The 17,899-nt window shown below is 51.4% G+C and overlaps 1 protein-coding gene across 3 annotated transcripts; it reads right to left on the bottom strand.

Annotated features, from left to right (window-relative positions):
• Positions 1-780: 780 nt before the first annotated feature.
• Positions 781-16,698, bottom strand: Ppfia4 (PTPRF interacting protein alpha 4). 3 transcript variants are annotated; one of them, XR_004946186.1, is made up of 9 exons: positions 16,642-16,698; positions 16,089-16,115; positions 14,411-14,586; positions 9,173-9,270; positions 8,440-8,615; positions 5,410-5,478; positions 3,302-3,479; positions 3,038-3,146; positions 2,777-2,841 (listed from the first exon to the last, which is right to left on the bottom strand). XR_004946186.1 is itself a non-coding variant. In XM_036202209.1 (8 exons), exons 1-8 carry the CDS (start codon positions 16,669-16,671, stop codon positions 2,792-2,794), a joined length of 804 nt encoding a protein of 267 aa, XP_036058102.1. In that variant the 5' UTR covers positions 16,672-16,698; the 3' UTR covers positions 781-2,791. The 3 variants fall into 3 exon arrangements, 1 of the variants encoding a protein (XP_036058102.1); XM_036202209.1 differs by lacking the exon at positions 3,038-3,146 and having other exon boundaries at positions 781-2,841; XR_004946187.1 differs by lacking the exon at positions 16,089-16,115.
• Between the last annotated feature and the right edge of the window lie 1,201 nt (positions 16,699-17,899).

The raw sequence follows: 17,899 nt of genomic DNA, 5'->3' as shown, positions 1-17,899 counted from the left end.
TAGGCAGTGTTAGCGCATGCCTGTAATCCCAGCACTCGGGAGGCAGAGCCAGGCGGATCTCTGTGAGTTCGAGGCCACATTGGAAACAGCCAGGCATGGTGACTCACACCTTTAATCCCAGAAAGAGAGCCTTTAATCCCAGGGAGTGATGGCAGAGAACAGAAAGATATGTAAGGTGTGAAGACCAGAAACTAGCAGCATTTGGCTGGCTAAGCTTTTAGGCTTTGGAACAGCACAGTTCAGCTGAGATTCATTTGGATGAGGACTCAGAAGCTTGCAGTCTGAGGAAGCAAGACCAACTGAGGAACTGGCGAGGTGAGGTAGCTGTGGCTTGTTCTGCTTCTCTGATCTTCCAGTATTCGCCCCAATAACTGGCCTCAGGTTTGATTTTATTAATAAGAACTTTTGTTTTAAAGATTTATTTATTTATTATGTATACAGAAGAGGACACCAGATCTCATTACAGATGGTTGTAAGCCACCATGTGGTTGCTGGGAATTGAACTCAGGACCTCTGGAAGAGCAGTCGGTGCTTGTAACCTCTGAGCCATCTCTCCAGCCCCATTAATAAGAACTTTTAAGATTCCTGCTACAGTACACACCACCCAAACGCTAACTTTCCCATCAATCCCGCAAGTGCGTGATAAACAGAAGGGTATTGCCTGTGTGTTCAGAACTCTGATACTTTCTTCCCAGAGCACAGCCACGTAAGGTCTGCGAAGGGAGCTGGACACATCAGGTGAACTTAGTGCTTAATAAAGAAATGGAGGCCATTTGTACATTGTCTTAAAACCAGGTTGTTTATTGGTACGTACACACCCACTCACACGCACACACACCCACACACACTCCCACACACACTCCTGAAGCACTGAGCCAATACAGTACTGAGAAGGGACCTGGTGAGACACGGGAGGCTGGCAAGGAGACCTTGGGTCACTGGTGACTCTCCAGAAAAAAAAAAAAATACATATATATATTGACTATGAGGCAAGGGGTACACCATGACAGCAGCCTTCCATCACTGCATTCGGATCCCCTGTTCCGTCCTCCCTGCTGGCCCTGAATGCACCAGGCTCCCCAGTTCCAACCTCTAACAAGGAAAATCATGATAAGGTCACATGGTAGAGGAGGGGCAGGGCTGACTCTCTCACATAGCTAGTCCACAGAAAGTCCTTAGAAGGAGTCAGGTGGTGTTTTCCTGCTCAACTCCTTCCAATTTATGATGCTGGTACTTCCCTGTAACTCCAGCACTCAGGGTCGGGGTTTCTTTCTCTCTACCCAATTCATGTTCTACTTAACTGTTTCCCATCTCCATTCCCAACAGCCCAACTGGTAGGCAAGTAGAAACAGGTAGTCACCTGCCCCAGCCCGGGTGAGCCCATTCAGTCACCCCATTAGCCAATCCTCTGCTGGACAGCAGCATAAAGCTCTAGGCCCTTTCCAGACAGGGAGTTCTGGCTCGTTTCTCCACCTGCTAGCCTAGCCCCTGTTCAGGATCCCAGTGGATGAGATGGCAAGCCAGCTACTCCACTCACCTACGGGATGGCACTGTACTGCCTTCTCCAACAAACATCATCCAGGCACTTCCTTTCCTCTTCCATTAAGTACCAGGTTCTATGGACCCACCCTGATACAAGGTCCTGAGCTTTCCTAAGGCTACTGAATGGATCTGAAAGAGGAGGTGATTGACATTCCTCATAAATCTGTCCTGCCCCACCATGCTGCCAGAAAAGCATCCAAAATCATGGAGAGAGAGGAGATCAAGAATTTCTTGACTAGATAGCTGACCCCAAATGAATCCTAAAGGAGGACTGGGCGGCATAAGAACACAAAAGGGAGACTGCCTCAAGCCCCGTTAGATAAGGATGGACCTGGGACATGATTCACTAAAGGGAAACCTCCCCCTCCTCCCTTTCAGGGCAGAGTCAACAGTTCACAAGCTGATCCATTCAGTCCTGTAGCAGCTCTGCTTGTGGCTGGGGCTGGAGCGTTCCCAGTGTCCTTTGCGCTTAGGTAGTAAGGCCATCATCCGCTCTCCTGCTCTCCTCGTTTACCTGACTGTACCTCCTATCCAGCAAGGAGCTGAAGACTTTGCCTTGCTCTTACCCTTGGCCCAAAGCTCGGGGGTCCGTTTCTCCCACATATTTGGGGTGCTTCATCAGCTTGGGCTCAGAGTTTCTACCTTAGTCTTCCTCAGTTCCCCTCCTGGCTTGCCCTGGAGGAGCTGGGGTATTCTACACCCCCTCATCGCCCCCAAGCAAGACTTGGAGGCAGGAGCTACAGATACTGGTGACGGAGTTTGGGGAAGAGGGGGCGATACTGTGAAAGGGGATACCAAAACCACTCAGACCGTGCGGCACAGCCAGAGTGGAGGGGACCAAAGGCCAATTAGTCCAAGCAGGACGGAGTCCGAAGTGGCCTTTTATTGGAAGGGCCATCTCAGTCCTTGGCCTGGGATCGTGAGCCTGATGAACCCATAGTCCAGGAAGGTGGTAACACACTCACTCAGTGCTGCCCTTCTGTCCCTCCCACAGAATCCCAAGCACCAACAACCTGGGTGCCGCCACACACAGGAGACCGTGGCCACATCCACCAGAGACTTACAAAAGGGCCACGAAGTAGGACTCGGATAGTGGGGTGCCAAAGGAGTGGATGGGCATATTCTGAGATCCCGGGCAACTGGAAAGTCACAGAGGAGAGACTGGGGGCCAAGGGAGAAAGGGAACAAGCAGGAGGGGTCAGGGCCGGCTGAGCCTGCGAAACCAGGACACCCACCCTGGGGGCCGCGGCTAGTCCCGGAAGGCGGAGAGCATGTGTCCGTAGAGATAGTGGGAGTGAGCTAAGAGAGAAGAGAGAGACGGGATCTGTAAGTGGAGGTGGTCCCTAGGGCGGGCAGCGGGTAGGCGCAGCATGCGGCCAAGCACGAAGCGAAGCGGGGAGGGCAAGCCGGGCGGTGCTGCAGCGAGGGTGCGGCGGCAGGGCTGGCCGGGGCGGAGGCAAGGCGGGCGAGCGCAGCCACGGCCAGGCCCACTTACCCCGAGCCGGGGGCACACCCCCGTCAGACCCGGGGCGGGAGGGTGGGGGGTCAGCAGGAGTAGGTCCGGACCGTGGAGGGCTCCAGTCTCTGCGCCCCCGCCGTCCCGGCTGGCAGGAGTCGGCAGCGGCGGGAGAACACACAGAGCGCGGGTTAGTGCGCGCCCCACCGCAGCGTTAGTGCAGCGCAGCCTCGGCCTCGCCCCTCTCCAGCCCGCTTTGGCCCCAGGGTGCCGGAGGGAGCCCGCGGCCAGCCCCGCACTCACCTTCCGGCATGATCTTCTTGGGCGGGGCGGGTGGGGGCTGCAGCGGGCCCAGCGTGGACACTCGGAAGCCCACCGGGAGGGTCTCTGCCGAGGTGCCCAGCATGCCACCACTGTGATGATCCCGGGGCCGGAAGCGTTTCCTCCAGGAGGGTGCTCGACGGAACACCTTCTCTTCCCCCTGCACCAAGGGGCATATTGGAGTTGCTGCCCCAGGCTCTGAAGCTCTGAGGGGTATTACTTCCCTCTCTAGCTCTCAGTGTTTTCTCCTGTAAGATGAATGGGGGCTGCAGGGTATGACTACAAGTGGCCTCTCACACAAGATCAAGAAGGAGGTCCCCGCTGTCAGGACTGGTCCAAGGATCCATTGCTCTGCTCCTCCTCCCCCAATCTTCGCAAACTGACTTGGGAGAGCCCACTGCTTTTTCAAAATATTTCTCTTTTCAGGCTCCCTGCTCTCCTGTCCTCCTTGGGCCTCAGTAAAGATACTGCCCAGGTTGCCAGAAAAACACTGCCAGGGATCATGACTTCTAGGTTGCCATTCTTGGTTCAGCTGAATTACTAGAGACATGACCTTTCCAGACTTCAATTTTCTTATCTGTTAAATGGGAATTCCAGCATCTGCCTCACCTATTTCTCGGGCCACCTACTCCAGTGGGACCGGAACACACAATGATGGGTCGACAGACCAGAGACAGGCTCCTCCAAAGGATGGAGATAGGCCGCCCATCCCGCCCTTCAGAGCCACGGTTTAGTGCCTTGGAGCCAAGCCTTGTCTTCCACCTTGGTGTTTCCAGAACTGTACAGACCCCACGCTATGGGTAGAGTGAGCGGGAACAGGGCCACTGACTCCTGATTTTGCCTGAGGAGGGGCCCCTCCCATTTCTAGTCCCTTTGGGATTTGTAATCTGTGCCCTGGGAATGAAGCACGCTCTAATTGCTTCTAAACCCTGTCATAAGGCCTGTCCCAGAAGCATTTCACATGCACTTACAGGATTATTTCGCTACTATTTCTTTCCCTCATCCCCTCCCTTGTTCCCCTCAGTCCCTGCATTTTCTACTTCTTTCTGTCTTCTCCTCCTTTCTCTCTGTCATGCTCTATGCTCCGTGGAGCAAAATGCATAATTCTTCTGTTGTTCCAAAGAATGTATTCCCTGATCCTGAGTGGTGTCTGGGAATGCTGTCTGCCTCAGTAACTCTTAAATGAATGGATAGCTGGAGTCCCCTTCCTTAATTTAGAAAGGTTTGAAGATAGAGGACCTAAAAATAAACATTGGGGGTAGGGGGGACACCTGCCACGGTACATCTGTGGAACCTGGAGGACAACGCTGTGGAGTTGGCTCTCTCTTTCTACCTCTCTATAGGTTCCAGAGATCAAACTCAGGCCATCTGGCTTGTATGGCAAGAACTTTTCCTTGCTACGCTATCTCATCGGTCATGGGCTCTTTTTTAACTTGCTCTAAGCACAGTCAGGTAAGGCAGACTGACTAGCAAGGTCATGGAAGGTTGGTGATGGGAAACAGGTCGAGAGGAGGATGAGAGAGTGCTGGCATCAGAGTCTTCCCCAAACCCAAAGGGAAGAAGACCTGAGGGAATGAAGGTCAAAGGGCAGCTGCTGCTGGATGTAGACGGAAGAGCAAAGGTACAGCGATCTGGGCTGACAAAAGCCTGGGGTTTTGTTTCACAGAGAGGAGCCGAGCTGTCACTAGGCACCTCAGCAGAGCATCTGTCTTCAACACCACACAGCTGGAGGACAGGCTGCAATCTCACCAAGCAGGGAGAGACACAGCGGGGTCTGAGACACCCCAAAGATATGGCCTCTGGGGAAGACCTTTGACCCTACATGGTTGAGAAGGTGGAGCCTTGGGATGGAAGGTGCTAGAAGTTTAACACCAGCTTTTGGTTTTTATACCACAAATAATTTTCAGAGACTTCCTCACAGCCTACTGATGCCCAACAGCATGCCTCCCCACCCCTTACCATTCCCCATCCCTGCTGGCTCTCCTCCCTTAGGCCAGCCACTACTGTCAGCCTGGGGTAGGAGATCTCATGAACCTCAATCCAACCAACCAGCAATGACCAAGGCTCTAAATTCATATCCAGGTACTCACGTCATCCAACTTCCTGTCTGTGCCCAAGGCCAACAGGTTATTGAACTCTCTCTCCATCACTTGACGGGCCTAAAACCCACACAGTAAGAGGAAGAAAGAGGGGCTCTAGTTAATAATATTTATGGTATCTTTCTCTTTTAAAATTCACATTCAGTTTTTATTAGTGTGCGTGCGTGCGTGCGTGCGTGCGTGCGTGCGTGCGTGAATGTGTGTGTGTATTTGCTACTATGCACTGTGGAGGTTAGAAAAGAATTTTCAAGAATTGTTTCTCTCTTTTCACCATGCAGGTTCCGGGGATCAAACTCAGGTCACCAGGCTTGGTGACAAGCTCTTTTACCCACTGAATCATCTCATACCCCCTCTCCCCCTTAATGGCATCTTTCAACTGTTTCCTAGAGTCTGAGGGCAGAGATGGGAGGCAGGGTTAGTGCACTTGGCCTATTAGAAACCTCACACACCTTCCTGAGGCTACTACTTCAAGCAAATCACTAATAGTGTCCTGCTACAAGTCAACTGTTACCTTGGGATTCTTTTACATGGGATACATTAAAGGCAAATGTCATTTTAAAAACAGGAGTACAGAGTACATGAAAAGACAGGCTTTATCTACTGGAAAAACTAGTTTCACTAATTGGACACACAGAGTTATCAATAACAAAAAGAAAGAGGACATGAAGTCGGGAGGGGGGTGGAATGGAGGAGGCATTAGTGGGAAAACCTTGGAGGGAGGTAACACTTCACAGAGATGATCAAAACGATGGTACAAGTATACCCAATTCTCTATGAATAAATAAAAATCATTCTTTTGTCTCTAAAGAGAAAACCATGGCTGGCTACCCTTTGGTGAGAGCAGGAGGAAGCGAAATGAGCAACTCATCTGACAGGGTGTACATTACAAACTCAAACTCAAAGAATCCCCAGTCGTGGATAGTGGGGGCCCTGGGCTGTGTGTCACACTTTTCCAGACCTCTTCCAAATGAACTCATTAAGAAAACTGCCATATTGGTTAGAGAGGTGGCTCAGCAGTTTAGAGCACTTGCTGCTCTTGCCGAGGACCCAGGTTCAGTTCCCGGGACCTATATCAGGTGCCTGACAACTGCCTGTAACTCCAGCTCCAGGGAACCGGAAGCCCTCTTCTGGTCTCTGAACACCTGCATACATATGGTACACATACATACATACATGCAGGCACACATACACATAAAATAAAAAATAAATGAGGCAAAAGAAAAAAGAAACAGGGAGGTTTTCAAAACTTCCTGTCACCAGGTATTTTCAACCATTGTCCATAAAGGATTCCATACTGCGTCAGATAAATAGGTCAAGAAAATGCCAGGTGGTGGGAGTGGATGCCTTGAATCCCAGGAGGCAGAGGCAGATGGATCTCTGAGTTTGATACTAGCCTGGCCTACAGAGCCAATTCCAGAACAGCTGGGGCTACACAGAGAAACCCTGTCTCAAAAAACAAAGAAAAAAAGAAAAAGAGGAGGAGGAAGAGGAAGAAGAAGAGGAGGAGGAAGAGGAGAAGGAGAAAGAAGAAGAAAGAAAATGGTAGAGGAGGAGAAGAGAAGAAAAGAGGAAATCCTCATCCTGAGACAGGAAGTGGGAAAGAGAAAGCCATTTCTGGAGGAGCGGGATACCGAGCACAGAGTTCTAGCAGGGTAGTGTTTGTCAGAGTGGGAGCATTCTATCTTAGAGATGATCAGAAAGGAAAATGTTGTAACATTTCACATATCTCCTGGGTAGTGAGAGGTTAAAAGGGAAGTGTGAACTGCAGAGCCCTGAGCAAGCAGGAAACCTGCAAATGAAGTTAGAGGTGGACAAGTGGAGAAATTGCATCCGGAGGAAATACAAACTTGTACTGGAAAAGAAAGGCTCCGTGCTATGTGTTCTGACTGGTCAGTAGGGATCATGGCAGAAGGTCTACAAACACATTGGCCCTGAATGCTGCCACTGCCCCCAAGGCCAGCACGCTGTCCAGAACCAAGAGACAACACAGCCCCACCCTCCCTCAAGCTGAAAAGTGTCTGCTCCCAGAATAGCCAGCACAGCCAGTGACTGAATTTCAAAAGCAATTTGACAGCTGTGAACAGTTCAGACAAGGGCATTTAAAATGATCAGGGGCAGCGCTGGTCTACACAAGGGAAGGCTAAAAGAATTAAGACCATTCTGTCTGGAGAGACAAAGGCTTGGGCCCAGAAGCAATATAATCAGAGTTTATGAAATTCACAGTTCTCACAAAAGGGGAGAACTGGTCAAATACAAACATCCTCATCAAGCTAAACTGTAAGGAAGAGGCAGATCTTTCCCTGGGGGAGCCTGGCAGAAGCGTATTTAGGACAACTAAAACCAGGAAGTACTTTACACAACCGTGAGTGCATCTAGAATCCATTACCCACAGGAAGTTGGAAGGGCCAAACATATAAACAAGGTCAGACGAATTTAGATGTATTCCTAGATAACTCTTATGATAATAATTATGAAATGTAATTGAAGGAGATGTCTAATCTTTTGAACTGCTGACAGGAAGACAAACCCTGGTACGGAGCGTCTCTGGGCTGTGCCCACTGGTATAGTTAGTCTGCTGAAGCCTAGGGGCCCAGGAGCAGATCCCTAGGGTGGCAGACAAAAGAGATACAGGCTCTAAGGTCCCTGTGAGGCCCAGGGCCTGTCCTTCCCCTATGCAAAGTTGGGTCAGAGAAGCAACTTAAGGAAAAGAAAAGAACCAAGCCTCAGCTGTGAAAGAGACTTGGGAAGAGCTAGAGGGACCCACAGCCCTGTGATGACAAGAAAAATACCTGCACGTGAAAGACACACATTGCCCAGGAGCTTTGGTGATACACAGGGACCACTCAGAGGTCTGAGGACACTGCAACCCTCTTGGGACAGATCACACACACACACACACACACACACACACACACACACACACACACTCACACTCACACTCACACTCACCCGTGGTGCAGGGGCAGGGGTGGGTGGGGGGTGCTGGGGGCTTAGGTAGATGCTGGTTAACTGAAGGGCTACCTGGGTGTTCTGTGTGGGAATTTGCAGAACCAAGGCCAGGGTGTTGTGATCGAAGTTCTCATCCAGGGCCAGCAGAGCACCATGCACACCACTCTCATGTAGGTTTCCTGCATAGTCCCTTAACCCAATAGACTGGACCCAGTGAACCACCTGGTCATTGGTCCAGACCAGCACATCTGGAGGGCAGAGGAAAGAAAACGGACAAAAAGGAAGCGTGCCTGGCCCAGGTTCTTCTAAGTGCAGGGCCCCAGTTACCCGGCTCTCTGGCTCCCACCCCATCCCTAACTTCCCACATCTGTCTGTCCTCCATGGCATCTGGGTTCCTGCAGGGCCAGCTCCACCTCACTGCATGTCTGCCAGTCCACAACACTTTTCTTCCTGGAGTCCCAGCAAGAGCCATCCCCCCATCTCAGACCAAAGTGGCCTTATTCTTTCTACGTTCAGAGTCTTGTCTAAAACCTGCCTCTTTCTCCTCTAACCCTCCCCCTCCCTCCCCACAGGTCACCGACTTCATTGAGCACATCAGTCTACAGTACCATCCCAGAGGTCACATCAGTCAGGTTGGTGGCCACTGTCTGAGGGAAATGGATTCACATCTGAGTGGACATGCAGTATGTCCACGGCATCAGACAGGCTGGGGCTGCGTTCGCCTCTCACATCTGAGTCTTCCTTGAGACTCACTGGGCCCCAGGGTCGGGGTGGAAGCAGACTTCACAAGGCCTGACCAGCTTACCCTTGATCTCATGCTGGCTCTCCTCCCGCCTCTTCTCCAGCTCCTTCCGGTCATAATTCAGCCTCTTCAGACACATGATGCCATACTGAAGACTGGTTCTGTAGGCACACAGCACCTGAGCCAGGGCATTGGTGTGACCGCATTCCTGCCCACACGGCCCCCATTCTGTCCCAACCATAGTAGATGCAGACCCACTGCACCCAGCACAAAGAACACCCTGGCACCCCCAGGTTCCTGCTGTCAGGGAGGGCTCGCACCTGGTCTGAGGCTATTTCCGCCTCCTGCTGCTTACATCACCCCACCCCCACCCCACCTCCGGGCAGGAAGGGTCTGTGAAGATTAATCTCGACCTTGGTTAGAATGCACCACTAGCCTAGTAGATCAGTCAAGTGCATCTCTGGGTGTGTCTTCAAGGGCATTCCTAGAGAGGGTTAGAGAGGTGGTAAGACCCATCCTGAATACAGGAGCTCCATCCCATAGGCTGGCAACCAGATGGAATAAAAGGGGAGGAGACAGCCTAAGAGCCGAGACATTCTCTCTGCTTCCCCCTTCTCAAGCGGCTCAAACCAGGAGCAAAAAGAAGTCCTTTCTCTCCTAGGTTGTGTAAGGTATTCTGTTACAGCAAGAAGAAACTGACAAAGGGCCTGACTGGTGACAGGGCTTGGATGAAACCAGCAGGTCCCTTCTCTGCAGGTGTTGGAGTGATAACGACTAATTAGAACTCACAAGCTGAAGGAAAAGGAAATCTAAGACACTCCTTCATTTGCCGTTTCGCTCGGTCCTTTCAATGGCCTACAAGATGCCAGAGATGTTCCCTGACCGGTGTAACTTGCTCTCCGTGATGCTGCCACACTGACACCCGTGTTGTTCCTCAGACACACTGACACCCTGTCACACAGCAGGCTCCTGAGGCCTGGGTGCCTCGGGGCCTTTGCACTGGTTGCCATGCCGACCCAGAACATCCCACCCCCAGTCTTCTAAATAGTTCACTTCCTTCACCTTTAAGTCTTTGTTCAAAAGTCTCCTGCTCAGTCCAACTCAGTAGTCACCCAAAGCAGACTCACACTACACCATCACCATCACCACCTCCACCCCACACTCCCATACTAATTTGATCTATTTTTTTTCCCTCACTCCTTAACTGTCTTGTCTCGCCAAGTCAAAATGTTCATTTCCTGAGGGCAGGGGACTGTTTAACTTACTGGTCATAAATCTCTAAGTCATCCTAGGTGTTCTGTAAGTGCTCACTGACAAAATGAAACAATGTACTTAACTTACTAACCACACCACAAGAGCAGCAGGTCACACTAAGCAGTGAATAAAGAGTGAGCTGGGCAGGGAACCCTGGGTTAGAAGGGACTCCCACAGGCGTTAATCTGAGCTCCTCCGAATCCAGGACTCACCCGACAGACCTTCCACAGCGGTGGCTGAGCAACACCTCCAGAGGTTGGCAGCTGGTTCCCACTGGGACAAAGGGTCCTGGCTAGGTTGCACAGTGCTTTGTCTTCCCCCTTTCTGGGGTTTCCCTTCCACAGAGTAACAGAACAGAGGACCCACCCCAACTCCAGTCACTGTGAGATGAAATTTTCCAGACTGCTCCCAAAGCTCTCCTGCCTGGACACTCGTGGCTCAGAGACACGCTCCTAGGCAGCCTGGATTTAGGGCTTTGGCTGCTGTCTTAAACCCTGGGTGACTCTGAAGAGGCAGAAGCACACACAACCCCTGATGGGAAATGCCCCTGGTGTTACATTTCATTGTAATCTCTTACACAGTTCCCGTGACTTTCAAAGCTGTTGGTCAACACAGCAAAACCATCAAGCCCTTAAAGTTAGGTCAAGACAGGGTTGAACGCCAACTCTACCACATGCTCCCTGAGGGCACCGGGTAGATGGAGTCCGACCTCTCTTTCAGGGTTGTGGTGAGGATTCAAAATGATCATGAACGGGAGGGCTCGGCACCTCTCAGGGACTCAGAAACAAGACCACTAATAGAAAGGTAGGTGTGATTAATATATGTGTCAGGTGGGGGTCGGCCTAAACAGCAGAACCCCACTCAACAGACTACCCCAGTCTGAGGAGAAGTACTGGGTGAGATGTCAAAAGATGAGGGCATCAGCTCGACCTGGCCAAGCGAGCAGGCAGAATTTCCGCCGCTGTTGGTAGAGTAAGACGTAAATAACCCTTTCTTGTCGTAAAAATAATGACTTACATGAATGTCTCCAAAAGTGACTTGGTGGTACAAGCCTGTAATCCAAGCTATTCAGGAGGCTGAGGCGAGAGGACCCCAAGTTCAAGGGTTATTACAGAATGAGTTCAAGACTAGACAACTTAGTGAGACCCTGTCTCAAAATAAAAAAAAATAAATAAAAATGCCAAGGAGGCCAGGCACAGAGGCACGGGCCTATAACCCCTACACTTAGAAGTGGAGGCAGGAGGATCAGAAACTCAAGGTCATCCTTGGCTACACAGAAAGTTTAAGGTTATCCTGGGTTACATGAGTCCCTGTTTCAAAATGAAGTGGAGGGGGGGGGCCTGAGGGTAAAGCTCTGCATCAGCATGCCTGACTGCAGAGACCCTATGCTCAATCCTGAGTGTTGCAACTGAGAGATAATATCCAGACCCAAGAACATGCTTTGGAGGCCAGGCGTGAGGGCTCGTGCCTGTAATCCCAGGATCCGGAGGACAAGACAGGAGTGCTGAGTTTGAGGCCAGCGTGAGCTGCAGCATGTGTCCTTGTCCCCAAACTCCAATAGGAAAAAAAAAAAGAACATGCTATTGGAATGTTGCGTGGGGACACCTCAGAATCCTGAAGCCCTGGAGCTGCAGAGCTGCTCCACAGCCCCGTGGCAGGCTGGCTTTCTCCCTGCCCCTCACAGTGGGGCTTCAGGACAGTCTCGCTGTCCTGGTAGGACTGGAGCACCTTCTCCAGCAGTCCGGGCACATGACAGACAGGCAGAGGAGCAGCACATCTCCCCACCTATCAATCACTTGGGAGGAGACAGGTGCAGCTGGGCCTGGCAGCCTCCCAGGCAAAGACAAAAGACTCCTTTTTAGAGAGGAGTGAAGGGCAGGGAAGCCACAGCTTAGCTTCCCTGTGGCCCTCACAAGTCGCTGTGGGGTCACGAAGGCTAAGGGGCCCAGGACCGAACTTGAGTCCTTGCACTTAGCTCCACCTGTGCTCAGCCATCATCCCTAAGCTACTGCTCCTTCCTCGGTCTCTGTCTCCTCATCCACGAGGGGGTTCACCAGATTCTGCCCAGATGTACATCTCTATGGTGTATCAACTGGAGGACGTCCACAAAGTCCTGAAGGAACTAGAAAAGCCACAGATACCCAGGGCCACCTGCCATCTTACCATCTGCTTGAGACAAAGCCCCGGCTTGAGTAGCAAGCAGGGCTATGTGAAGCCGGGTAAGAACATCTATTTTAGTCAACCCTTCTAGCCATCACCACCCGCCAGTGCTGACTGGGACCAGGCAGAGACACTGGCTGTTGCCCGTGAGCTATTGGGAAGCAGGCTAGAGGGGCTGTTGTGCCCAGACTACCGTGTGTCCACAGAGCTTCCCATCTTTCAAAAGACATCTGTATAGAAATTACTGTTAAAACATTAGCAGCTGAGGCTGGAGAGATGGCTCAGTGGTTAGGAGCACTGGCTGCTCTTCCAGAGGACTTTGGTTTAGTTCCCAGCACCCACATGGTAACTCACGATGATCTGTAACTCCAGTTCCTCAGGACCTGATATCCTTTTCTGACCTCCACAAGCAATAGGTACACATGGGTTCACAGATATACATGCAGGTAAAACACCCATACACATAAAATAATAAAAATTGAAACAAAAACAAAATACTGGCAACCAAATTCATGATTTAAAAAAAAAAAAAAAGGTTGGGGATTTAGCTCAGTGGTAGAGTGCTTGCCTAGCAAGCACAAGGCCCTGGGTTCGATTCTCAGCTAAAAAAAAAAAAAAAAAAAACCATGTGGGCCAAATAAAATGTATCTCCAGGCCATTCTGCTCACAGGCTGCCAGCTTGGGACCTCAACCATGACAAGTTTTGACAGATCTTTTCAGTCACAAGAAGACAAGGATTAGGTGACAGAAAGGAACATAGGTCCAAAGCTAAGGGACTTCCATCGGTGATGTAATAGTGCAGTGAGCCCATTGCCCCGTGGCGGTCCCTCGTGTGTTTGAACACTCGGTCTCCAGACGGGAGTGCCGTGTGGAAAAGTCACGGAACTCTTAGGAGGAAATAAGTCGTAGGGGTGGCCTTTGAAGTTTCACAGTCTGGCCTCACTAGCTGTTCTTTCTCTACTTCCTGGTGCAAATGGGATACGGTCAGCCAGCCTCCTGCTCTGGTGCCACGCCTCCCCGGCCTTCTGCCACCTCTTTCCCACCATAATGGCCCGGGACTAGAAGCCGAAACAAATCCTTCCCCCGTGAGTAGTTTGTCGAGGTATTGTTACCAAAGCAGCAAAGGACTAACGCAGATGTCTTAGCACTGATTATCAGTGTGAGGGCATCGATAATTGTCCAAAAACGAGCCTTGGGTCCCTGTGAGGAATTACCCAGATTAGATTACCCTCTAGTCTGTCTCTGAGGGCTTTTCTTGATCGGGTTAACTGAAGTAGGAAGGTCCTCCCTAAAAGTGGGCAGCACTATTCCCCGGACTGGGGTCCTAGACTGTATATAAAGGAGGAGCCAGCTGAGCACCAGCATTCACCTCCCCCTTCTCCCTGACTCCTAAAGCAAAGTAGCCAGCGGCCTCATATTCCCGCCATCTTCACTGCTCTGCCATGGCGGACTGTACCCCAGAACTGTGAGCCAAAACAAGTCCCTCCTTCCCTAAGTTGCTTTTGACGGGGTATTTTATCACATTGATGGCACACTCAGGAGAAATGCAGTACCTAAGTTCAGTGTCGGATTCACTGTAAGCCTTCTTAGTTAACAGAGAACTCGGCAGGCCCAAAGACAAGCAAGGATACTCAGAGAGAGAGGAAACCCTCAAAGACGATGCTAATGAAAAGTGACTTGTGTCCTAAGGGTTAAAAGTGACAGGATCAAATTCACAAACAGCAGAATGGGACGAGAACACGGGAGAGTTTCCTAACAGGGAGACCTATTACTACCCAGAACGGGCCCTGGAGAGAGACAAGGAGCCCCTCCATTTCTGGAGACAGAGCCCCAGGGCTTGGGGAGATGCCACATCAAGGAGGCGGCCCTGGCTCCAGCCTAGCTCACCGATGAAAACTGTCCACCATCTTGAGGTGGACCCGCAGGTCCTTCTTGGTGAGGTGGTCCAGCATGCGCGCATCCACTAGGCACTCCATGAAGTAACTGCGGTACTGAGGGAGCCCCAGGCTGGGCAGCCACTCATTTCCAATCCATTCGTGGTTCATGTCTCCATAGGCCAGGGTCTGGGGACAGGAGAAGGAAGAGGACATGGGGAGGGGGTGGTGCCAGTAGGTTACAGGTGGCATATCTATCTGGGAGAAATACCAATCCACCCTCCATCCATGAGAGAGGGCAAGCTGCTCAATAATACTTCAGCTTATTTGCACTAAGGAACTGGCAGTGGTGGGAAGTGGTAAAAGTATTTCAGGATCTCACAATGACCCAGTTCTGCTCAGGTACCAACTGTCCACACTGGCGAACAAGGGCAACAAAAACAGTCCTTCCTGTCGCCTCTGCACATGTAGTGGTGCATGGATAACTTGCCTCCCTTTGCTCAGCTAGTCTCCAGCCTGCTGAGCCAGAGGAGAGGCCAGGTTACAGTGGGCCTGTGAAAGATGGCGGCTTGGCTCTGGTGAACGACTAGCTTCACAGTCCAGAGAAAGAGACACAAAGCGACGGGCAGCAGCCTGTGGCTGAACAGCCGGTTCGCTTCATCGCTCCAGGAACCCTCCAGGCCTCTGTCCATATCACCACTCACACTGTCACTTGTGTCACGATGCCCACACTGCGCGGCAGGCATTGCCTCCGGATGAGAGCGAACGGGCTCCTGGACCACTCGGCTTCAGCCCTCTACCACCTCCCCCTTAACTGCCACATATTTCCAGACTGAAAAGTTCTATTTTTAAAGGAAATGTTACATGCCGATATGTGTAAAGCTGAATGCCACATATGTTCACTTCCAAGCATACAAAGGAGGTTAATCCTCCGTGGTCAGCATCCGAGTTCAGAACTAGTACAGCCTCTGCTCTTTCTTTCCCCGGGGCCCTGTTCCCCACCGCCCTTCCCACACAAAACTGCTATACTCTATTTTCTACACCCTTCTAAGAAAAGAGGCTTCACAATTACCAGTGTCTACCTTTGTTGAACAACACATTAGCTCTGTGTGTGTGCTGATTTATCAGATTCTACAAAGCCATCAGATTAGCACTTTTCACTTAACAGTACCCTTCTGATTCCTCTAGCGTTGCATCATGGGAATGTGCTGTCACTGGTGTGGCCAGGGAGTGCGAGCATGGCTGCCCTGCCGCATTCGCCACCATGGCAGCAACTACCCCACACTGTGTTTGTCAACACTGTCCTTTCCTCCTGTCCATTAATGTTATCCTTTTACTTGTTTAGAAAGTTTAGAAAGGCTGATCTTGTAGATGCTCAATAAGTATGTGCTCATGAGGTGAATGAATGAAAGATTCATTGCCCAGGGCGTCCTTTGGAAGGATAAGGAGTGTGAGGAAATTGTGTGAATCTAAGTCTCATCGTTTACAAGCAGAGAGTCAAACTGTGGAGGCCCAGCCCTCCCAGGACTTCTCACTTGGCATCCTTCGAACGCAGAAGAGGAATAAGATGGGAGTTTGGGGGAAGGAAGGAACTTTGTCCAGGGCTCCAGCCGTGCCGTTCAGAGGGCCCGGTGAAGGGTGCTGCTCTGACCTTCTGAGAGTAGTTCTGAGGAGGGAGGGAGGGGTCTTACCTGGGCCCAGCTGCCCTCCTCACTGTCCTAGCAGGAACCAGTGCCGCATGTCAGGGAAGACACGAAAGTCAAGAAACCTGGAGCCTCCACCAGGCTCCCAAAAGAGGTGAAAAGACACCCCGGTAGCTCATGGGTAACCAAGATGAGCTTGTGGGGACAGTTGAGAAAACTGGTACATACATGCATGTTTGTGGTGAGGGTAACAAATTTGTGTCGCAAAAACATGCTTCCATGGGGGTGAGCAAGATGCCAGACACTCCCATTCTTCCCTCCTACTTCAAACACCAAGCCAAGAACAGAGAGCTTGTGACTCAGACCCATCACAGGGCAGAACCAGCCCAAAGCTGTTAAGGGTCTTCTGAGCCCTGGAACAGAGCCTCCAGTGTACACAACAGTGATTCCCAATCTCACCTTGTGCTCCCACAATCCTCCCCCCTCCCCCCCAGAACAGAACCATCAGGGATGTAGGTTTCCTCCAGCCCCTCTGGCTTCCCATACTCTTCCCTTAATCTTCACGGGTGTCACTAGTTCTGGGGCCAAGGGGCAGACTCACTGTTTTGGTAGATGTTGCTAGAGTTTCCATCTCTTCATGGGTCACCCAGACATTCCCTGAAGACTGCAGGCAGAGAGGAGAGCACCCTGGTCCTGGATGTGCCCCCACTCCCATCCCAAGGTCCCCAGCAGGAGTCCCCAAGTACAACTCTCCCTTCTCCTGACTCCTCCCATGGGCCTAGCTCATAGCTCCCCAGTGTCTAGTTCTAAGCAGTCTATCCTAGAAGCTATCCAGAGATCTGCAGTTATTGTCAGGTAGATATGGAGAAATGGAGCTTATGGAGGCACGGAACCAGATTCGCTGGGATCCTCCTACAATCAACATTGTACTCTCCCAAACACCAGAGAGGGACTTCTGTGGATATGGGAAATTAAGTCAGAGCTCAATGGGGCTACGCGCTCTCAGGACACATAGGTGAAGTGTTCTCGTCCAGATATTTGTCCCTCTAGAGTCATTTCGCTGGCATGAGAAACTGGATCGCTCACACAAGAAGGATTCGCTAAGCATTACGGTGGATTACTCCTTGTGCTGACACGGAGAGGCCCGGTTGCCATGTTTGAAGAGGGGCGATCGCGTCTCCATCCGTTCTCTGTAATGACAACCCTGTGTGATCTGGAGGGAACGCCCACCCAACCAAGCCGTGCGGGCTAAGAGACTATTTTTGTTCCGCGCCAGGTCGCTGTTCGTAGAGTTTCCGCTCCCATCTAACCCGAGTCGGGCTAGTCCTCTCTGAACTCAAGTCTCTTGTGTCTGCTCTGAGGGTTTGCGTCGCCTCTGTTTGGTGGGTGAGGACTCCCGAGCAGCAGGCACGATGTCCCTATAACTTTACTAGAGTGTTCCTCCCAGATAAAGGCAACAGATTCCAGAGGCATCAGTCTATCACAGGAAGACTGACTCTTCCCTCAGGCTGCCCTAGGAGTCGCCACCCAAGTGATGCTGAGTTGCTCCCCTGTGCTCCATGTCTGCAGCTCTGGGTAGGGATGCCTGCCTGGTATGTGGCGGCCTGCCGGGCCAATGTCAAGAGCGGTGCCATCATGTCTGCCCTGTCGGACACAGAGATCCAGCGGGAAATCGGCATCAGCAACGCCCTGCACCGGCTGAAGCTCCGCTTGGCCATCCAGGAGATGGTGTCACTGACTAGCCCCTCAGCCCCACCTACCTCCAGGACTGTGAGTAGCCTCCTTCACCCTCAGATCTACAAAGGTCCTGACATACTGTTTATACAGTCTCCCATTGGCCTGCAGGAAGAGGGACATTG

The sequence above is a fragment of the Onychomys torridus genome, chromosome 11, assembly GCF_903995425.1.
Source record: "Onychomys torridus chromosome 11, mOncTor1.1, whole genome shotgun sequence".
Taxonomy (NCBI): domain Eukaryota; kingdom Metazoa; phylum Chordata; class Mammalia; order Rodentia; family Cricetidae; genus Onychomys; species Onychomys torridus.
Note: the sequence above shows the minus strand (reverse complement) of the source record. Positions and strands in the feature narration are given on the sequence as shown.

What these genes read in the sequence shown, in the direction of transcription:
- Ppfia4 (XM_036202209.1), bottom strand. Translation starts at nt 16,671, where the DNA reads ATGGAAACTCTAGCAACATCTACCAAAACA. An exon ending in ATGGTGGACAGTTTTCATCG is followed by an intron (nt 9,271 to 14,410) that starts GTGAGCTAGGCT and finishes GTGTGCCTACAG; the next exon opens with AACCAGTCTTCAGTATGGCA. An exon ending in CAGACAGGAAGTTGGATGAC is followed by an intron (nt 3,480 to 5,409) that starts GTGAGTACCTGG and finishes CCCTTGGTGCAG; the next exon opens with GGGGAAGAGAAGGTGTTCCG.